This window comes from Pararge aegeria, chromosome 6 (assembly GCF_905163445.1).
Source record: "Pararge aegeria chromosome 6, ilParAegt1.1, whole genome shotgun sequence".
NCBI classification, from domain to species: domain Eukaryota; kingdom Metazoa; phylum Arthropoda; class Insecta; order Lepidoptera; family Nymphalidae; genus Pararge; species Pararge aegeria.
The window spans coordinates 576,525-601,139 of NC_053185.1; the positions used below are offsets into that span (position 1 = coordinate 576,525).

General features: G+C 36.9%; 1 protein-coding gene across 1 annotated transcript in view; it reads left to right on the forward strand.

Moving 5' to 3' along the window:
- The first annotated feature begins 751 nt into the window (after nt 1–751).
- LOC120624589 (nuclear receptor-binding protein homolog) overlaps nt 752–24,615 on the forward strand; it is an 89,285-nt gene continuing 65,421 nt past the window's right edge. Inside the window, exon 1 of the mRNA XM_039891228.1 lies at nt 752–1,195. Coding sequence (XP_039747162.1) covers nt 1,070–1,195 — 126 coding nt within the window. The 5' untranslated portion in view covers nt 752–1,069. The remainder of the gene's footprint in view (nt 1,196–24,615) is intronic.

The following is a 24,615-nucleotide window of genomic DNA, read 5'->3' on the forward strand; positions in this document are numbered from 1 at the left end:
GGTTAGTTTCAGTTTTTATCACATACGTATGTATAACTAGAACTACGTAGTTATAGTTATAGTTTTTAAAAATAACTTTATAACCTCTTGTAACTCTAGTAGCTCTAAAACAGTTTTGTTTAGGTATAGTCCTCAAATTTTATTACTCGTTATAACTTCTAACTGCAATTTCCTTAAGGATCTCTAGTTTTTTTTTAAATAAATTATAGCCTATATAGCCTTCCCCGATAAGTGGGCTATTCAACACTGAAAGAAGTTTAAAAATCAGACCAGTAGTTCCTGAGATTAGCGTGTTCAAGCGAACAAACAAACAAAAACTCTTCAGATCCATAAATATTATACCTATGGACACTTGCAAAAATAGATTTCAATGTATTTTCAGTACAGTGCCATCTAGTAATCAGTTGCAGTATTTCTATAGGTTAGGTTCTTGTTTCTGCACGGTACTTGATGATTTTCATGTGTTTAAATAGAGGTCGCTTCTACCATCCTCAATGTATTTTCTATTTAGCACAATAGATGCCACTATTTGTAATAACAATTATTTTTAGTATAGAGAATTTAATCTATTTTAGTTTTATCACAATTAATATTATCTATTAATGCAGTTTTTAATAAAATAAATTTATTAAAGATAATATAAAATAAAACAGATAAATGGAATTTGTCTATGGTTGTTGGAAACTGGGAAGGACAGAAAAAAAAGTGAAAGTGTCTATGGTTTTATATTTGTGTCGGATAGAAATACGTCGAGAGATACGCCGGCGAACAATTTATTTCAATTATCATGAGTAAGCTCGCTGGACTCGTTGCGTTCTATCGCTTTGTGTAGATAAATCTTTGATCTTTAAATTTCAAGCAGTACAATCTTTCTATACAGTGTCGTGCAACGAATAATGGTTTGGGATGAAACGTTAGTGACACCTAGTCTTGCAACCTTGGTTATGGTTACAAGAAAAAGTGTATTTTGAAATTATTTCCTAGTGTTTTCTCTGGTGAAAACATCTGTGAAGTATAAGTTGACTGTGCGGTGTTGGTTTGTTTGTTTGGTGTAAGTTAATTCGGTGCGATGTCGGGTGGCAGAAGTATCGACAAAGAGCGCAAGTCTCCTAGAGAAAGTGGGGAGGATTCAGAGGACGAAAGCGAGATCCTGGAGGAGAGTCCCTGTGGCCGCTGGCTCAAACGTCGAGAAGAGGTATGTACTTGTGATATTTGTTAGATACCAAAAATTTTTCGTATGCAAGACTAAACAAAGGTGTCATCAGCTGATTCACAAGGTTAGCTGATCTTTTAACAAAAATAAGACGTAGTTTCATATTAGTAATCTGTTCAATATGTTTTGAAGGATTGTTTCTGTTTTAAACAATAGGACTTTTATTGTAAAACCTGAAATAGCACAATAATAATTAAGTTTTCAGAAAATAAAACAATATTGTTTATATGATTTGAAAAGAATAGCACAATTAATTTATATCTAATGAAATTTTGCATCTTGCGGGGTGAGGGCATAAGTTCTAATCCTGCGTAGCCATGCACTATTCGTTTATATTAAAACTTTGTATGGATCTGTAAAATATAAGTTTAAAGTATATTTTGTATTATTGAAATAAGTCTTTGTTAATTTATTAAAATACATTCTATGTTACCTGTTATAAGGTTTTTATAGTCATTGTCGCACTTGACATCTCTGTGGGTATCTCATTTTCCAATTTTAATTTAGTGTACATACAGTGTAGTATGATACAAACTAACAAGAATTGATTTTCTCAAGAATAAAAGTAATTTTCAGTATCATATAGGCGAGTCTGTCCATAGTCTCTTTACTGTCTGTTGTTTTTGGTTTTTTTTGTTGCTTAATTCAGTAAAGGTAACAAACTAGGCTGACCCACCATTCAGTAGGTAACAAGTTAGCTATTTATTCAATAACTACAAAATTGTTGCCAATTCTGTTTGACTCCTCTGTACTGTAAATACTAAACTAAAACAACAGTTTTAAAATTACTTTTGTTCTTTTTACAATGTTACCTGTGGAAAAAGACTATTTTTGTTTCCATTACAGATTTGTGAACAAAAGGATTGGCACCATAGTGCTAATGTTGTTATTTGGCTCTGTCTTTAACCTAAACTGATTAAAAATGCTGTAATCGTTAGACATTTAACTTATTCTCTAGAAAAATGTTAATAACGTTCTCAGAAGTCGCACCTTTTTAAGTTGTTTCTAAACAATATTGAACTGGTATATTACATAAAATACAGACATAAAAACTTAAATAGTATGGAGTATTATGAATACACAAACTGAATTGCAGATAAATAGCTCTAAACCAATATGCAATATTTACGTAGTAAGTAGGAACGTTAATAACTTTAAGCAAAAGACATCAAAAAAATTTGCTTCTCCTTTTTCTTGTTGGGAAAAAGCCATACTACTCATTTGTATGCAAAACTATGCAAATTAATTGAAATGAGAAATATTTTAGTAGACGACATCAATATAGCAACTATAATAATTTAACTGAAAATAACTTAAATTTGTATTATTATATATATATATATATATATATATATATACTATTTTTAATTCCAAACCAATTTTTGAGTATGATGTCCTTTTCTATACTTAATGTCACAGGATTTTCTCATGGAGAAAGATGAATTGTTTTATATTTTAAGATAAGAAATACCTTCTGCATGATTAAGAATGATCATTTGTAAAGCCTAGATATTTGTAATGCGATCGCTCATGTTTTATTCAGTGCAAAGCAGACTAAAGTGATTCAACATTCATAAACCCAACATCCACTTTAACCATTGCCTTTATTAATTAATCAACCTTATAAAATATACATGCAATGGTACATATACATGCAGTGGCTAGTACCACAAAAACTGCAGTTGTTTTATACATTTTAACTTTGTTAACAGCAAAACCAAATGCAATTTCTACAACACAGAATATAAAAAAGTCAACAAAACAGACTTGTACTCAATAAAAATTTGTAAAATAACATTTGTACATTATTTTTTATTTAATTTAAATTATTATCTAAATAATTTATCTTTTATTATAACTAAATTTAATTCAGTTGGAGCAAATTTTTCTATCATAGCATCTCCTAGTTAACCACTAGTCTATCACCAGAGACCAAGTCCTTCAATGTTGTGTACGTTTTTAATTTAAGGAATTAAAATATCACTTGCTTCAACAGGTAAGGAAAACTGCATGACTGAGAGTTACCCACAACGTTCTCAAAGGCGTGTCAAATCCTCTCCTCACTTGTCCAGCTTGGTGGACTACAGCCTACTCATTCGGAGATTGTAGTGGGCCAGGTGATGATTATGAGAATGATGATTTGCCTTTTAAGCTGCATAGTTCGGTGGTGATTGGGTTGGATCCCGAATCTACGGTGCCAACTTTCGTGACGACAGCTGCACTTAACTTTTACATATTCATAGTTGGCCCACTGACGCACATGTGCAGTGTGCACACAAGCTAATTGCGCGCGACTTTCCCCACGCCGCGGCCCGCGCCGGTCACTGACCGTCGATTCGGCGATTGCGCAACCGTAATCACTGTCGCTTTCTAGGCTCGGGGTCATTTTTCACGCGGCAGCCACTGTAGCCTGTAAGTGTCGTGTAATCGATCCCCGTCTCTTCTTAAGTTCACTTTTACGCCTGGCTTGAGCTTTGATATGATCGAAGTCGGTGGTTAATGCTGATCGCCTATTAATCGGCACGAACCATACTTTTTCTTATTTAAAGCTTGCGCTATTGGCAGACCTTCTAGTGTACGTTAATACGAGCTAATCAACGTTATAACCATACCAACTACAACTGTTATTTTAAAGTCACGAACAAAAGCTTTTGTCACAATTACCGGGACCGACGGCTTAGTCATCATCATCACGTCAGCCAATGGGCTTCCACTGCTGGACTAGTGGCGAGCAAAGGCTTTTTGACCAGGGAAGGCATAAAGCCGTAATATAACAGAAAATGGTAAAATCTTGCTCCTATACAAGTTCCATAATAATTTAGTGATGATAGTACTTTTGTACATGTTCGAAATCTATTTTTGCACGCCACTGTGCTGGCCATAGGTCTTATGGAACTCCAAATTCCACAGTATTTTGCCGCTTGCTGGAAACAGCTTCCTACGACTCGTTTATTGTCGTCTATCCATCTATCATCGTCGGGGGCGTATCATAGCCGGGGCCGCATTTAACTGCGAGAGGTCATCATCGCAACACCTTTAGGTGGCAACCTCAATCAGTCCAATTTTGAGAAGGACGGGAACCGTTGAATCCTCATAATAATACCTCAATGCCTGAAGACTGCTCAGTGGGATAACCTAAAGGCAAAAGTCGTACACCTATCTGATAACCGACTTGACGGCCGATTAGCGAAGTGGGCAGCGACCCTGCTTTCCGAGTCCAAGGCTGTGGGTTCGATTCCTACAACTGGAAAATGCTTGTGTAATGAACATTAATGTTTTTCAACGTCTGGGCGTCATTTGTATATTGTAAGTATTTATGTTTAGTGTATAATATAAAGTGAATAAATACAAATATTTATCATTCAACTTAGTAGGTACCCTTAAAACAAGCAACGCTTACTTTGCGGCTACATAGCGATGTTTGTATTGTCCTATAGTCATATTTTTATTATTAACGTCGCTAAGATCAACCTCGATTGATTGCTATTTGCGCTCTCGTAACTCGATCAAGACTAATGGACAATATGCAACTGACGTCACTAGCATGTTTCGAACGCTTTGGAAAAAGACGTCGCGTTGTATTTTTTTCTTACAAGATTTTCAAACCGGCTATACTAAGGTGGTAGTTATAAATTATAAGTATTTCTCTCCACTGAGAAATTCAAGTGTTTTTCATCGGAATGACGTTTTTACCCGCGTTCCGTGAACTGTAAGCGTGTCTTGACTCTCTTCTACCGCGAAAAATGAAACTTGTCAACTCCACCGTATTTGAACTTCCAGTGAGTTTGCTAATTATATGTACCAATGGTATCTTCTCGGAAAGTTATAAATATCTGATTAACTATTAACTTGCTATATATTTCAAAGGAAAGTAATTACGAAAAAATAAGAAATTCATTCATTTCTTAACCAATGGCAGTTGAATCGATGATTATCTGATTATCATGATATCAACGCATTACCGGCCCACTACATGGCACGTGTTTCCACCCACAATGAGAAGAGTTTAGGCCGTAGGGCCGGGCCGAGTAAGGCCCACCATGTAGTTGAATGTGCCAGAAATGGAAAGGTCTTCTTGCTTAACTAATGTTAATCATCGGTCATCGTATTATTTATGACTCCAATATGTACCTTCCGCCAGTACCAGAGATGTACCTACCTTCATACTTTTTGTTAACTATCTCTTTTTCTTGCTTGCTGTTTTTAATAATTATGTGCCTGTGCCACTTATAAATAAATATAATAAATAAATATACGACGACAATACACACATCGCCATCTAGCCCCAAAGTAAGCGTAGCTTGTGTTTGGGTACTGTGATAGCTGATGAATATTTTTTTATGAATATAAAAAAATATTCATCAGCTACACATATATACTTATAATATACAGATAAACACCCAGACACTGAAAAACATTCATGTTCATCACACAAACATTATCCAGTTGTGGGAATCGAACCCACGACCTTGGACTCAGAAAGCAGGGTCGCTGCCCACTGCGTCACTCGGCCGTCATGTCGTCACTTACAGCCTTACTGTTCTGCTCAATGCTATTATTATAAATTAATGTACTTTTTTGGCAATGTTTATTTTATAATAAGATTGTTATTATATGTATTAAGTTACTTCTATGTAATGACTGTTTTTGCCAAAGAAAAAAATATATATTAGCGTAGCTACATTAGTAAATATGATATTTTTTAGATCCGACGTCGACTCGACGGGTAATTTGCGGTTTCAATGCTCGAGGATAATTACCGACGTCGGTATATGATATCTCAGAGGACTCGGACATAACACCTTTAGCCCCCTAGCCGAGATGGCAGACCTTAAAAAGCGTAGCCATCTAATTCTGGGGTTAATATATTTCCGGCGCTAATCATCAGGGTAGGCCCGACCCCCGCTTCGCCTTGGTCATCCGAACAATGTGTGGTGGTGTGGTTTGTGGTAATTTTGTTTTTCACCCACATCTTGAGTCTAGCACTGTTAAACCACCGTAATACAAAAACCTATATTTTGATTGCTAACATGTACTAAACATTTTTAATCCATGACCTTAAAAGAAGATCAACACAAAAACTGAAACGTAGTTGTTAAGTTTACAGTAATTAATCGGATACGATTTTTTGACGAGATATTATGTCCATTAACATGTTTTCAGCAATCTTTAATGTGCACGTTAGTATTAAATCCTTTCGGAGTACGAGAGTCTTTAATCTGTAATTTAAACACAGCTGCACATTACTAATCGAAACTTTTTCCGTATCGTTGGCATTAAATTTCAGCCAAGAAGTTATTCTTTGGCCAGTCAGTCATCTTATTTCATCTGCATTTTAAGTTGAAGTAAGTTTTTGTATGGCCTATCTGTCATACGGGTCCAATATCCTGTCTCACAACCACATTTCTAACTTTTTACGTTGGTTTCCAGATTTCTACTCTATATCTTACAATGACAAACGCAGCGACTTTTAATTGAATTGATTCTACGGAACGCATACCTTCAGCAGGGTCATGCAATCAGGGTGCAAATCGAAAAAGACACTACTACTAATACTAATCCAACATATTGTGGTGTACGTATAAATTTATCTAACTACCTAGGAACTGAAGACGGTGAAAATCTATTAGCGGTAGTCGTAATTGTCTGTCAACAAGACGTCAGTTGCTCTACTGATTGAATTCTCTATTCCCACTGCGACCTCGTCGAGTCCCAGCGTTCAGCGCTCGTCAATTGTGACCTACACTCAATGTCGTATCTATTAGTTTGATTTTTTTTTTCTCTCATCGTTGGCGACACGTAAAGTGGGGGCCGCTGATGTGAATTGAGATATGAGTACCGGGTGACCTTTCGGCGGCCAATTAGCAATGTTAATTTTGAAGAAAGCTTGCAAACATAATATATTATTATTACTACGTCATAGTTTGTGCTGTTAAATAACTTACAACCTTCCTCAAGAATTGGTTTGAAAATGAAAGAAAGACTTTTTATGATACTGATATCTCTCGAGTTTAGCGCATTTTGTCTTAGCGTGTTTAATTCCTTTGCGGGTGATATTTTTATAAATCCTTAAACATGTCCTTTACTATTTTGTTGGTCAACCTAAACACGAATAAACTTTTACATAAAATTTCATCCACTAGTACGGGTAATTTAAAAGTATTCCGCAAGAAATGATCTCTTGAATTGAATAAATATTTTTCAATTTCGATAAGTACTTCAAGAGAAAGCATTCAAACAAACAAACAAATAGATATAGATTAATATCTTTTGTACTTGACACGGCTCGAACACTTCTTCGAAATGTAAATCAGAAGCTAGATATATATATATCTAGCTTCTTATATTATAACATAATAAATAAATTCATATATTATAACATGATCACGAGGTCCGGTTGTTGCAAGTACATACATAAATAAGTTGCACTTCAAAATATGGCAAGTGTGAGCGGGTCTGCTGCGGGCTGGACATATATATGTATATATAATATAGTCAAAGTCAAATATTTCTTTATTCAAATAGGCACATAGATGGCACTTTTGATGCGTTATTATATACAAAATGTGTACATAGCAGTGAGTAGTGATGGCGATAACTACAATCGTAAACTTAAAACTAAAGCTACGAGGGTTCCAATCGCGCCCTGGTCTAAGAAGAAGCCCACAACAAACTTAGCCGCTTCTTTTTGTTATCACCATCTCACATTGTCATTAGAAAATATTTAAGAAGCAACCTGGTTAGAGCAATTGTTTACACCCAAGCTTTTTTATCGTTTACGTGATCCTTTATAATATAAAAGGACTTTTCTATAAGCTTTCGCTTAATACAAACTTTGAACTTCTTTAGTGATATCCCCAAGATATCAACCGGTAATTTATTGTAAAATTGTATACAATTTCCTTTAAATGAATTGCTTATTTTGTGTAGTCTAGTGTACTGCACTGCAAGTTTATTTTTGCTTCTAACGTTCAAATTATTGCAGTCACACTTTCTTTTAAATTTTGATATATTTTTGTGAACATACATTAAATTTTCAAATATATATTGGCTATAGAGTGTCATTATTTTAACATCTTTAAATTTATCTTTCAATGACTCTCTCGGACCCATTTTATAGATCGCACGAACATATATAAATATAATATAAATATATATTTATCTCTTACATGTAAATGTTAAACTTCTCCGCAACAGCTTGACCGATTCTCATGAATTTTTGGGTGCAAATTCGGTATATCTGAGAATCGGACAATAACTATTTTTCATCCCCCTAAATATGGTCAGCTAGTAATATATAAATGCTGACTTCCTAAATATCATCTGAATTTTGGAAATATATTACTTTTTAGAATTTACTAGATATTGTAAAAATTCCAGCTATTACAATCTACCCAACTGTTGTTCCTATATTTTATTTTTATAAGGTAGGTACGTACGTACCGTCATTTTGTAAAGTTGGTAAAAAATTTGAATAAATGATATCATTTTCCAGATAGATATAAATTGACAAGCATTTTTTGCAAATATTCTAATAATTCTTATATTTTTTTTAATAGTTCTCAAGTAAATACTTAATCACTTTTATATTTCATTCACAATTAATTTTCATGACATTGTGGGTATTTTAATATACTTACATGTGTTATGAAGCGGTGAGAGGGCATTGGGACCGAGTTAGAATCCCAGCAAGCACCTCTAACTTTTCTAAGTTATGTGCGTTTTAAGTTAAAATATCACTTGCTTCAACGGTGAAGGAAAACATCGTGAGAAAACCTGCATGCCTGAGGGTTCTACATAATGTTCTCAAAGGTGTGTGGAGTCCACCAATCCGCACTAGGCCAGCGTGGTGGACAACCCGTGCTCTGTAGTAAAGGTTTATGTGATTATGATGATGACATGTCTTGTATTGAGACTCAGACGCCACATAGGTATCTTCATCATCATCATCATCATCTCAACCAATTGACGTCCACTGCTGGACATAGGTCTTTTGTAGGGAGTTCCACAATGCACGGTCCTGGGCCGCTTGCCTCCAACGGCTCCCAGCTACTCGCCTGATGTCATCTGTCCACCTCGTTTGGGGCCGACCTACGCTGCGTTTACCGGTGCGGGGTCGCCATTCCAGCACCTTAAGACCCCAACGTCCATCGGTTCTCCGAGCTATGTGCCCCGCCCATTGCCACTTCAGCTTCGCAACTCGCTGAGCTATGTCGGTAACTCTAGTTCTTCTACGGATCTCCTCATTTCTGATTTGATCACGTAGAGATACTCCTAACATAGCTCTCTCCATCGCCCGCTGAGTGACTCTGAGCCTTCTTATGAGGCCCATAGTTAGCGACCATGTCTCTGATCCGTAAGTCATCACTGGCAACACGCACTGTTCGAAGACTTTAGTCTTCAGGCACTGGGGGATTTTGGACGAGAAGATGTCACGAAGTTTCCCGAACGCTGCCCATCCGAGTTGGATTCGGCGGTTTACCTCTTTCTCGAAATTGGACCTACCTAACTGGATCGTGTGTCCTAGGTATATATACTCGTCTACAATTTCGAGTGCAGAGTTCCCAACAATTATTGGGTGGAGCGCAACATGAGCGTTAGACATAATTTTCGTCTTGCTCATGTTCATACGAAGGCCCACCTGTTGAGAAACTCTGCTGAGGTCATTGAGCATCGCATTAAGGTCTTCCAGAGTCTCTGCCATTATGACTACATCGTCGGCAAACCGAAGTTGAGTGATGTACTCGCCGTTAATGTTGATGCCAAGCCCGTTCCAATCCAGAAGCTTAAAAACGTCCTCCAACGCAGCGGTAAACAGCTTCGGGGAGATAACATCTCCCTGTCGCACTCCTCGCTGCAGTTGGATCGGTTTCGTAGTCTGGTCCTGTATACGGACTGACATAGTGGCGTTTTTGTACAAACACTTCAAAACTTCGATGTACCGGTAGTCAATTCGGCATCTCTGCAGTGACCTTAACACAGCCCAGGTTTCCACCGAATCAAAGGCTTTCTCATAGTCCACAAACGCTAAGCAAAGTGGCCGGTTATACTCTTGAGTCTTCTGTATAACCTGCCGCAGCGTATGTATGTGGTCTATGGTACTGAAGCCCTTTCGGAAACCGGCTTGTTCAGGAGGCTGGAAGTCGTCGAACCTATTCGCGAGACGATTCGTAATGACTCTTGAGAACAACTTGTAGACATGGCTCAACAGCGAGATAGGTCTGTAGTTCTTCAGCAAGGTATTATCACCTTTTTTGAAGAACAGAACAACCACGCTCCTGTGCCATGCCTCTGGCGTTGTGCCTTGATGAATGACGGAATTGAACAACCGCTGAAGGACTTTAAGTATCGGTTTTCCACCCGCTTTCAGGAGTTCTGCTGTGATTCCGTCATCACCCGGTGCCTTGTTGTTCTTAAGTTGTTTGAGAGCCATACTAATCTCGTAAAGGCTGACGTCCGGGATATCTTCAGTGAAGTGTCGGGTCAATTTGGCTCTAGGGTCTTTAGCCAAACTTTCAACAGGCTTTTGTGTTGAGGTGTATAACTGTCCATAGAATTTCTCAACCTCACTCAGGATCTCTGGTTTAGAAGATATGAGACTACCATTGTCAGTCTTCAGGCGAGTCAACAGGCTCTGTCCGATAGACAGATCTCTTGCGAACACTTTCGAGCCTTTGTTGCGCTCAATGGCGACTTTAATTTTCTCAGTGTTAAAGTGTCGCAAGTCTTTCGTCTGCAACTTCGAGATCTGTCTATTAATACGCCGATATTCAGACGCATCTTTTGAAGACTGTAGTCTCATTTCTTGTCTCTTCTCCATAAGCCCGAGTGTATGGGCTGAGAACTTTTTGGTTCTATGTTTACGGTGGGTCTTAAAGAACTTGGACCCAACCGTATGGACAGTTTCCACAAGCCTGTTGTTTAGATCGTCCACAGAATCGCAGTCCAGGCAATCAAACCGGTTTTGCAGCTCCAGTTGAAAGCTCTCGGGGTTTTGGATATGAGCACGAGTAGGCCGGAGCGTAGACTTTACCAGTCTGACCCTTTCCAGCTTTACATTTATATTCAATGTGCCTCTTACCATACGGTGATCGCTCCCGGTTTTCACCCTGTTGATCACAGAGACATCATTGAATATATGCCGTTTGGTCGACATGATAAAGTCGATCTCATTTCTCGTCGAACCATCGGGGCTCAGCCAGGTCCATTTCCTGTGCGGCCGCTTTTCGAAAAAGGAGTTCATCATAAAGAGGCCCTCCTTCTCCATAAAGTCGGCCAGCATTTGGCCCCGTTCGTTCCGTTGCCCATATCCAAATTGCCCCACTCTCAGCTCTGCACCGCTTCGCTTGCCCAGCCTCGCGTTGAAATCCCCCATCACAACACTGTAGTAGGTTTTCGAGGCATGCATGGCTTTCGAAATATCCTCATACAATGCCTCTACTTCCTCGTCGGAGTGCGCAGTTGTGGGTGCGTAGACCTGTATAACCTTCAGGGAATACCGTTTGGTTATTCTGAGTACAAGGTACGCTACCCTGCTCGACACGCTTTCGACTCGAACAATGTTGTTGACAAGGGATTTGTGGACGATGAATCCGACACCACCTTGGGACTGTTGTTCGCCCTCCCGGTAGTAGAACAAGTTGCCGGATTTTAGGATTATCGTATCCTCCCCCTCTCTACGGATTTCAGATAAACCCATGATACTCCAGCGCAACTTGCTCACTGCTTCTTCCAGCTCGACTAACTTCTCATCGGTCCTCAACGTGCGTGCGTTATACGTTGCCAGGTCCAGTCGTCGAGTTTGGCAGCGGAATCTCTTCCGGAGATTCTTGACACCCCTTGCCCCGCCGTTACCATAACCGCTGCCAGAGCCAGGAATAGCGGGGCTGCCGGGGACTAGGGGCTGTGGCTTTCTTTTCTCCATTCATACAAAGATTTGCCCGGTAATGACCACGCTGGGCAGGCGGGTTGGTCATCGCAGGGCTAGACTGATCGCACCGGCGTCGCTGCTGCCCGACACCGGTCTGTGCCATTTATTCAGTCTAGCCAATTTGAAGTAGTTATACCGCCACTTGTCGGTCGCCAGAGCCTCGTCGGTTAGACGGCAGGGTGCACCACGTGCAGGTGAGGTTGGCATTTTGGGAGGCTGACTGGTACTAGCCTCCCCCTTACACCCCCGTCATAGGTATCTTAATCTTTACCAATTATCTCCATTGACCAGTTGATTTTGTCACACTACATAAAACATGAGGGCCGATTGGCGCAGTGGGCAGCAAGCCTGCTTTCTGAGTCCCAGGACGTGGTTTCGATTCCCACAACTGGAAAATGTTTGTGTGATGAACATAAATGCTTTTATGTGTATTATATTTATAAAAATATTCATCAGCTATCTTAGTACCCATTAAACAAGCTACGCTTACTTTGGGACTAGATGACATTATGTGTATTGTCGTTGTATATTTATTTATTATTTATACAACAATTTAGCGAATAGTTACCCCGGCTGGCGCTTTCTCTGCAAAGGCTTCCGATAAATCATTAAAATCGAGACTTTAATTATCGTGTTTCTTTCAATCATAAAAGATTGTTTGTATTGTTCAATCTCAATGGCTATTGACTGTGCTAGTTCCAATGTTTATTGATGAGCGCTATCAACCTTTATTGGAATATTGATTGACATGGTTAAGAGCTGAAATACTAGAAACATAAACCTACTTCTTAACAGTTCAATCTCTTTGGCCTAAGTTAGTATTTAATTTATGTTTGAACTAGCTGTTGTCCGTGTTCTTCGTCCGCGGTTTGTACGGTTTTGTGTATTTTTTGTTTTCCTAGGTTAAATAAGCATATGTTACTGTACGTTTTTCGGACTAACCCTTTTAATTTATCTAATAGAGTCAAAACTCAAGTTGATTTGTTATTAGATTAGCGCTCTAGCTAAGCAACAAATTGTGTTTATTTGTAAACAAATAAACACACACAATTTGCTGTTTGTTAGCATAAACAGCCGGCTCAATCAAGCCTCCCGCTTGACGAAATTTAACACAGAGATATTTTCATCCTGGAGATCTTATCCTGAAAAAGCACCTGGGAACTGTTTACGTAGAATAAAAAAAAAAATATAATAAAAAATAATTATAGAATAAAAAATTTATTTTATCCTATGCGGCTAAGGGGGCGTCCATACATGAAGTCCAAACGTGAAGTGTTTTTTTTAATTTTTTTTCCTTCCGTGAGATGTCGTGAGATTTTATTCTACCCCCTCCCCCCTTAAACACATATACATATGTAAAGAACTCTTTTCTCGAGTTCATATACCGAAACTTTTCTAAAAGTCACCAATGTTTTTTACAGTGATAAGTGACATTTAAAAAAGATGTTTAAGAGTTTATTTTAAGTTTTAAGAGTTTTTTTTAGCTTTAATTGTTGTTTTATAATAATGTTTACAATACTCCCTTCAATGGGTAGTTGAAATAAAGTCGAAATTGCGTTTCTATGAAAATACAAGAAACAACATTTAAAGCCGGTGACATTGGTGAAAGAAATTAAATACAGCCCAACATGCATGCAAAAGTAAAACCAAATGACTCTTGTTACTTTATTAGGTACGCGTCGCGTAGCGTAGGTAGTATGCACGTGTCGGTCTTTTATCTTTAATAGGGTTGCCATAACTTAACATTTAGAATGTATTCAATTACTTTTTGTGGAAAACGAAATATGCTTCTTTTGATTTAATATTTTTGCAGGGTGATTACATACAAAGTATACCTACGCAACCTTCAACATCCCTACTTCCCTACTCCCTACTCCCTACCCTACTAATATTATAAATGTCAATATAAGTTTGTTTGTTACGCTTTCACGCAAAAACTACTTAACCGATCCTCATGAAACTTTGTACACATATTCTTGGAAGTGTTAGAAGTAATATATAGGATACTTTTTATCCCGACATTAAGCTCGGTTCCTTTAGGAGAGGGGATGAAAGTGTTCGATGATTTTACACCATAACTCCGACAAATTATAACAGATTTAAATATATTTTTTTTGTACTATATAGGTTATAATATGTGTTTAATTTTCTTCAAACTTTGTGTAGATCTGAATGTGGTTGGAGATAGAGGACAGAACTCCTCATTTAAGGCTTAGCGATACTGAATACTTTACATTTTTTTAGAACTACGACTAAATTGAATGCCACATCAAAAAACAAAATCAAACGCAGACGAAGTCGCGGGCAACAGCTAGTTATTTCATAATTTTGTTAGACGTTGTATAAATAATACTCTACCAGTATTTTCCAGTAAGCACTCAACTGCAAGTTTAAGTAAGTGCCTGGTGCTAAGTGATGATGCAGTCTAAGATGGATGACTCTCCTTTTGGGCCGCAGTAACATACATGATAATAAATAAATATTTATATCAAACACCCTCTAGCTCCAAAGTGAGCGTAGCTTCTGTTATGGGTACTAAGACTATTGATGAATAATTTACTCAACACCCAGCCATTGAAAAACATAAGTCGCTACAGTCGCTAGTATATTTTATATTTTACGATATCCAACCAAGCTCTTTCATAACTAACTAACATAACTATCGTAATATTTGGAGGGATGTGGTTTTTATCGGTTATGTAAAGGGCAACTAACCGCAAGTTTTGGACGATTGCCTATTTAATGTATTATTGCCCTGTTAAGACTTGTAGGTACTCTTATATTAACCTTGAAGTATCACATAAGGATCTTACTTTAAAAAATAAACTACTTAATTCTATGAACTGTTGTTTTTATTGGTGGCATTTTGATAGTATAGGTAGCGATTGCAGTCAAGGGCTAACATGTTGTGAAATTAAAAATAAAAATAAACTATTACATAACGTAGTGGCATTTCCGTACAATAATTTTCCATATTATATTTTCATAGTTGTTATGTGATTAATTGTGATTAATAATTATAAGTTTTATTTTTACAATTACGGTCGTACACGTATACGTAGTGACCATTCTATTTTGAGTTGATATTACAACAGGACAGCCTCTGGCATAATTAAAATTGGACTCATACTCGAGGGTCTCATACAAATTTATTTTATACCATTCATCAATTTACTACCAAATTATAAACACAGCTTAATCATTCAAACTTAAAAACGAACATGGCGAAACTTTGCATGCACAGTTTGCATTTTGCATTACGTCCTGCGAAAGGACAAAATTTTTATCTTCTCCCACAGTTTTATCCATTTCCCGAGCATGGGCGCAAGGGTGGTAATAATATACATGTGATAATATTAAAACATTTAAACATTTTTTGTCCCCTGCCTATAATAAACGCGAATTTATAATTTCAAACTAGATACCTTCTTATCGGATTGTAGGTATATGTACTCTAGAATAAACATATTTATTAAGCTTTTTAACTCATAAAACAACTTGTATTTAGTGCCTTTCTACTGTCACGACGTTGAGTACGACACACGTAAAAAGTTCTACACAAAAATTCAATTCATCATGAATCGTCCCGTTTTTTGACATAATTTCTTCGTAAAATCCAATTTATAATACATCACAGTCAACCTGTATTTCCTTGCCATAAGAATTAGTTTTGTACACAACTTGATCGGCTTTCCAAATCAATATCAAGCTATGGGTCACTGCTGCAGCTGTTATTAAATTTGACGTGTACTTTTTGTATGAAAGTGAAATTAACGTCTATTTATAACTCTAGTGCAGATGTGCGGAAGAAAGTATGGAGATTTGCATTATCTTTTTTATTGACGTCAATCAGTGTTAGCTTGGCTCAGTGAAAGCTGTTAGTTCTGTGTAGTGCTAGTTAGTTAATCACCACGCCAGTAGCCTCAGTACAAGATTTGCTCTCACGCAATCGAGGACTCGTTTTCGCATATCGAACTCTATACCTTCAGTGTAAATTGGGCTGGAATCGTCTTAATACTATACCTAGCGGTTTAGATGATTCCTAGAGAAAATAACGTTTCACGAACTATTATGTGTTATTTAAAGACGTTAGGCATCATCTAAAGTTACGACACCGATGTGCGGGTCGTAAAATATAGAGGACACTTGACATATGAAAATAATATTAATTCGTTTTTATTTTAATCCTTGCAAAAATATAAATAAAGTGACTAATAGACATACAAAATACTACACCTTGTGGCAAGAACCATAGCCAAGTTGTGTTATTTGAGTCTCAAATCGTTCGTGTACTGCTAACTTTGGTTTAACAAACGTACCTACCGCCAAAAGCCCTAGTTGAAGAATTGTAGCCAAATTTAAGCTTTAACCTTACATGAATAATACATTTTACTGTGATGTTCTAGTATTTCGATACTTGAAAACGACTCCTCGATTGCGAGCGAGCAAATCTAAGGGTACCGTACTTTAATAACTCGGAACGCTAGTTTAGTCTGGAACCTATTTCTAATGACTAGAAATTATGAACCTTTCTTATAGCTACTTTACTTAGATTTTTACTGTTATTTTTGACTGTTTATTGTGATAAGCAGACAGTGGCGTGCATAGAGGGTATGCACAGGGTATGCATATGATGTAAAATGAAGAAAATGTCCAGAACCAGATATAAAACCTATAAAACCTTTTTAAATCATCTGCATTGACTCTATGCACTTTTAGTAGATAGAATATTGACGACTGTCTCGAAAAATTATTTACAATACAAACAGACAAAATACTTTGATTAAAATCTGTGTTAGTTATGCAATAGTTAATCTGTTACATAATTAATGAAGCCGTGATAACAAAATGGTTTGGCCTTCGGTTTCGCTTTCTGGGGAACCGAATTCGATCCGGGCACCTCTAACTTTTCAGAAATATGTGGGTTTTTAAGATAATAAATACCGCTCTAGCTGACATCTCCGAATGCATTTGGAAACCTGTATGCGGTCAGAGTTCTCCATAATGTTCTCAATTATATAATTATTACAAACCTATATTTATTTATTTTTATATTGCGTGCCATTCAAGAAGTCCCAACTAGATTGACGCTCAAAAAATGTCGTCAATAGAAGTACGAAATTCTTCCGGAGACCCACCGACGACGTTTCTGAGAAGTCTGGAATGGTTACCATTAACCTAAATTTGTAGGTATTCAAGTTCTACTTATAGCTCATAATTTTAAATCTTTACTGCTGCAATCATACTTTACCGATACATTCTTGCAGCGAAATGGTTAACACTGGGTAGTGACTAATAAAAAATAACAAGATTTTATCGTTGATCAGAAAGTAACTTAAGCACTTCAATGGCGAAGTCTTATCTTGTTCAATTATAAAATATTTCATTCCATAAACAAAAAAGGTCTTACTCTTTCTTTCTTGTACTTGAAAGTTTATAATATACTAGCTGTTGCCCCGCGTCCTTCCTCCGCATTTAAAACGGGTTTTACAAATCCCGTGTGAACCGTTTGTTTTTACCGGAATATAATCTGCTGGAATTTGCGATAACATGTCAAACAAACTAAAGGTTTGCTTTAGCCAGTGGTGACTATGGTGTTAATATTGCGTGTCAATATACCATGCAAATTTGTAGGTTGACGCTTCGATGCGATTCGACTCTTCGCTTAAATGCTCCGACCTCAGGCCTCATTTTTATAAAATTAGATGAATGAAAAACAGAAAACATTACAGAGTCAACAATTAAAACAAAATTTAAAAAATTAGACACTTCAGATTTTACTTAATTGTTGCTTCATCCATTTCCAAAATACAAGTTAACTGTGTGTTCATTAACGTTTAATTTGACAATCAAAAGTAGGTAGCCGTCTGACCTACAAGTGTTCCACGAAGTACCTATCTATCTACTACTATCTTTAATTAAAGTGGTTATCGTTGTAACAAGTATGCTTTATACTTAAAGCTAAATTATTTAGCCTTAATGAACGGTATTGTATGCATTAGTCAGCTGGCTTATTGTATTTGTAGGTATGAATTTTACGTACTTCGGTCACTCGTGTGCAGCAAAGAACTCATCTTATATAATACAAATAAAAAAGAAATACAAAAAATAATTTGTAGATTTAAGAGATATATTATATAAATGTATTCTTAGTTACTGTATCTGCGCATGGGGTTGTGCCTCTAAAACTTTAATGCTGGAGGTTGAGCGGGCTCAACGCGCTTTACTTAAAGTTATTATGTGCTATCCATTTACCTTCCCCACGACTCGCTTATATGAAAAATGTGATGTGCTGTCAGTAAGGAAATTGTATATTTTTCAAACATTGCGAAGATATCATAGCAAAACGGTTCCCTTTCTACCCACCTGTTCAAAGAGAATTGATAGATGCCCAATTCCTATTATAAAAAGTAGTTTTGCACGTAAACACTATAACTTCCTTGCACCCTGCCTATACAACCTTTTAAAAAAGGTACCTTAAAAGACATGACCGATAGAGAAATTAAGACATACATTAAATCTTGGCTAAAAGATTACGATTATGAGGGTACAGAGAAAATATTTCATAAGAATATCTAATTTAAATAAAACAAATTACAAATTAAACACAAACACACACGCATATAAACACGCACACACACACGCATACAAACACGCACCCACAAATAAATCAAATGTACCTACCTAAGCACCCGCCTCAAAAATTTATATAATTCTCTTTTTTTTTTTCATTTATTTATTTCTTTTTTTTTCCTTTATATAATTTTCCCTGTAAAATTGTCAAACGTTTGTTAATGAGACCATAGATATAGGGAAGACACTGTCTCCTGTAACACAGTTTTAACTACCGCAGGAGACAGGGCTCCACACTCATGAAATGTATACGTTTATTTTGATAAAATAAAGATATTATTATTATTATTATTATTATAAACACTTAAAATTAGAGTTACGCCCGAAATTATTTAATATAATCCACATCCTTCCTTCCATCCTACCCTGCAGGTAAGAATAGCACTATTTAATTTAATCTGTCTTAAGTACAATAACTCCTGAAATTAAAAATATAACCAATGTAATTATACTTAAATCATCAGATGGCACATTGTATTTAGTAGTGCTATCCTTTTCCTATCCTGTAGGTAAAAATAGCACTACTGAATGCAATTTTTATGTATAATATTTAGGATAGCGCCCGAGTGCTTCTCGGAATTAAAAGTATCTTATGTCCATCTTGAGGATATCTATAGCAGAGTATATCTATACTTATAATAAAACTGTAACTGGAAGATTTCTGTACATTTAATTTATTCTGCCGTCAGGCAAATCAGACTACTGATTACTGACGTAGAAAATCAGATTACTGACGTAGAAAAAGCAAGACTTGTTTACTTTGCGTACTTTCATAGTGTGATGTCTTACGGGATCTTATTATGGGGCAAAGCTGCTGATATTGAAACTATATTCATATTGCAGAAAAGAGCTGTACGGTCAATATATAAACTTAAATCACGTGAATTCCACCGTGAAAAATTTAAAGAAATAGGTATACTTACGGTAGCCTCACAATATATTTATAACAATATAGTATTTGTAAGACAACATATTAGTCTTTATAAACAAAAAGTGGATATAAACAGTCGACTTACAAGAAATGGTCATAAATAAGTGACATCTGCATATCGTCTGCGAAAGGTGCAGAAGTCATTTGTGGGATTGAGTATACGCTTTTATAATATGATTCCTAAGGTAATTTTGGACCTACCAATGCATAAGTTTAAAGAGTGTGTTAAAACACATTTATTACAGCGAGGTTATTATACAATTGATGAGTCTCTTAATGACAAGGTTGCTAGGAAGCATCCGGCTCCGCTTTCATCTCTCACAAGATAGAAAAATTAATGTTAAAATGTAAATTGTAATTTTTTGATGTTGGAAAAGAGCAACTGCTGAGTTTCTTGCCGGCTTCTTCTCGGTAGACGGAGTCACTACACACGGACAGACTTGACGTTTCAAAAGTGCTTGTATTAGGCCTAACAAACAAACAATGCAACGCTCATTGGTTGAGCTAACGATAACCAAATAAACAAACAGACACTCATATTTTCATGTTTCATAGACTTCTCTCATGTGAAATAAAGGCAAGGGTCGTATTAAACTTTTAAAATATTTAGGTCCGTGCAAGGCTTTACGACAACGGTGGAAATTGTCGCGATTTGCACGGAAACAATGGCGGTTCTGCACGCGACGCTGAGCTCAGATACAACACTCGTTATGCTTCATTGTAAACCTAAATGCCACAACAAACTGTGCAACTTTGTCGGCAGACTTGTTTGTTATCTAGTGTCACGAATGCTTTTACGAGGAGGGGGGATAGGTGGTAATTTTGCATTAATACGTTTTCGTAGTGAATTCATGAGAGGAGACGAAAGCAATCGAGTCTAATCAAATAAGTGTCGCGCTTACCTTATGAAGAATGATATTATTGCCATGCGCCGGTATATGTAGCATATTCGTTAAATTATTAGTTTAGAGCTCCTTTAGGAAAGTGCAATAATGTATTTTTTTCGCGGCGACCAGCTAGTTGCTTAATATTTATTTTAATTCATACTCGGGGGTTTTTAGATATTATCTGTGTAGACAGACTACTACTATTAGTGGTAAGTACCTACTTGGACATCATAATAATGAGCATTCATTGGTTGCGAGCCGCTTATTTAATAAAGCGGCTTCATCTAGATTGTATCATGTATCGGTTTCAAAGAGAGGTATTTAATTTCGCCCTACTTACTCGTGCTTCATCATCCACGCGTTTAAACCGAGACCGCAGACGGGGCAACAATGTGAAGGCCCGTTCTTATGTTGTTGTACTATCTTGTATAATGATGACTTCCCTAGCGCAGTGGGGGGTGCTGTATGCCTTTAAGTGGGAGATTCTATTATTTGTTATAGGAAAAAGTACATAGCAACTAATGGTTTAAACCACCTCCCACAAAATATTGATTGCGATTTATTTGTTGCTCGTGGAATTCCGTTGTTATCTTTGTTTCTTTCTGGCAGTTGCTAACTGGCGGCGGCCGCTGTCTGTCTGTTTCTCAGTAATAAGTGTGGTATGAAAACGACCTGTTGGTAACTTGTTGGAAAAGATACTTTATCGCGCAGCTTTCACAGTTGTGAAGTAAGAGCATCAAAGCCCATTTTTTCTCATTAAATTCCAACGGCTTAGATGTTTTTACCCTACAATCTAAAAATGACAGGTTCGCTCTGGACCTACCTGCATATTTGCATCGATTTATACGTTTTTTTGTGCCGCATACCTACGTACCAGTTGCGTAGATTTTCCAACCATGTTAAATATCACGAGCACTTGAAGCTGAACGTACATTAAGACGCGCGCAATTTGCCGCACACGCCGCATTTATTTAACCCCGGTGGTAACAAAGGGGTGTACAAGTGTGACAACTACGCCTTGCTATGTGTCTTCAAGAATGTGGTTTTAAAATCATGCGTTACGCACGTTTGGATCTTTTTTACTCGCCCAGTTCCTTTTACCGACACTTTAACAAACTCGTATATGCAAACTAAGAGGGGTCGTCGGTTTAGAATTCCAGTCACAGTAACAATTTTCTATCGTCTTCATCATTTTCAAGCAGGTTTACGCTTACAGTACTCAAATGCAGTCTTCCTTTTGAATCTTAAAAAAATAATACTTAATTCTGTATTATTGATGTTTACCACTTGAGTATTTTCTATGAGAAACATCTCGAATCTTTAAGATCATCATCAAAGTATTACGTACACATTTCACAGTGTTTACAGCTATCGCTGATTATAAATGTAGGCGGGAACGATGAGCATTAAAACCTAACGTTTATTAACTCTGGCGTTACAGTATTAAAAATTCCAATATTCTGAAAGCATACGCTGCGTATATTTATGCGTGGTTATTTAGATCCCAGACCCTAGATAGGTCCCTAGGTTGTACGAAAATAGCAATTAAAACAGGTGTCTTGCGTGCTGCTTCTAAAGAGACCAAATGTGCGTTCAACTTTAAGACGTAACAGGCAATTGAAAGCTTTTAATGATTATGACTAATCTCGACCATGATCCGCGTCCGGCCATGAACGATGAGATTCGGATCAAACTTGTCTAGACAAGTCTGCGGACTGCAGTTAGGTCCAGTTCGTCTATGGTTTATTGTAGTGTTTTACATTTTCCATGGGTTAAATATTTTGTTGATCAATAGATGTTGTAAAATATAATGTCAAAATAATACTCTGTATGTACCTACTGCCTATATTAGGTACCTACCTACATATAAGAGATCACAAAAATTGAAGCCCTATTTTAATGAAATTATATCCAATGCACCTTACTTTTTTTCAATGCACTTTACTTCTTGGAAATTATTCCAAATAGTGAATATACTATCATTTCAACCATATTTTATTTTATTGTCAACAGTCCAAAACATTAGAAGGGTTTAAGCTGTAGCCGACCGCGCTGGCCCTGTGCAGATTCGTGGACGCCTTTAAGAACATTATAGAGAACTCAGGCATGCAAGTTTCCTCATGATGTTTTCCATCACCGTTGAAGCAAGTGTAAATTTATAACAGTTGGTAATTAATTATTATAGTCTTACAATTAGAACGTATAATATCCGTAATAGTCAACCATTATTCACCCATCAGCAAACCCAATTATATTGATTACTTAATATCATTGGGCATATTTGAATATTGCGCCGTATTTTGGTGCAGTGGGACAGATATTTTTTGAACATCGTAATTTAGTTTAATTTTTATCAATATGTATGTAAATGTTAAATTGTTTAAATACAGCTTTTCCTACTCTTTTAAAGAGGTTCAAATGTAGCGTGTATTAGTTGGTATCGCGGTAACCATTAACATTACGCGTGCGTTCACCTCTGGATGTGTTAATTAATTATAGCGATTTATTATATCGCCTGGTTGCCGGCTCGTTATATCGCGGCGACGCCTGAGTGCTTAGAGGCGAACGCCGCGCCGGTTGCTTTCTGTCAAAGAGAACTTCAGTCGGCACTTAGCGTTACTCATTTGCGCATAAACTAGATCCACCCGTGGTCCCGGTGGTACGTATATTATCCCTTCCTTCCCACTAATGTTATACAGTACATGAGAAACTATCAACAAACAGCCTATAACAGTGCATTGCTGGACTAAGGCCTCGCAACGGGCGGCTTCTTCACTTCAAAATCACCACGTTGGGCAGCTGGCAGTTGGGTTGGCTGGTTAGTGATCGCAATGAGTGTAGTGTTGCCCAAATGCAAGAACAAGACGAGACTTAGCCAGTCTTGGTCTTGGTCTTGCGCCAATACACCTGGTCTTGGTCTTGGTCTTGGTCTTGCGCTCCCAGTCTTGGTCTTGGTCTTGGTCTTGCAGCAAGAGTCTTGCAAGTCTTGCAATTACCTATTAGTCTATTACTATTTATTAAAGTTTACTTTAAATCTTAGAAAAACGTATTAGAATTGGAACATTGTGAGCTTGAATAAACATAGCCATAGTAAAGATCAAGCAGATTAATAAATAACTGAAGATTTGATAAGAAATTCGTAAAATCAACTGACCTATATGTCGTTTTCCATGGAAGTAACTGTTTCTTAATAAACATTTATGATTTATAAGCTTACATTTGCTAAAACATGTAAAAAAACAAATTAATTACAATAACTTGACTGTATTTTAAAGAACAATACTTATCTGTCTAGAAAGAGATTGAACCCTCAACTTATAAGAAATTTAATAAAAGAGTTTTACGATTTATCATTTATTTGAATAAAAAATAAAATACAACACAAATCAACAGCTTTATCATTAGGTTATGATACTTTATATCAATTCTTTTGACCAAGAATTAATACAAAGTAACCATCTGGCTGACTCATCACTTAACCTATTTCTATGTTTTCTAATTATGTATCATAACCATGTACTTCCGAAAAGCGGCAAATTTCTTTGAGAAGTAAGTACAAAACCTTTGATGCCGCATTATCAAAGTGCCGATGGTTAAAACATAACTATGCATGCACTCAGTTTGATTTTAATAGATATTTTTTTATTCGCTATGTTTATGGTATTAGTCGTAATGCGCATAGGTCCAGTTTTTCATATTCTTTGATATAGTTTTTTGCGTCTCATAGAATTCCTAAGCGTACCTACCTACCTATACACCGAACTGTTACACCTAACTACTCCGTGAAATAGCGCTAAGTCCTAGCTGCAAGACGCAAGAGTCTTGCAGGCTATGTCTTGTTCTTGCTCAAGTCTTGCACGGTCAGTCTTGGTCTTGGTCTTGCTAAAAATACGCGGTCTTGTTCTTGGTCTTGGTCTTGCAAAAACGCAAGAACAAGACCAAGACTGCAAGACCAAGACTGAATTTGGGCAACACTAAATGAGTGGTAGCAGCACAGAGGACTCTGCTGGCCGTTCTCCGT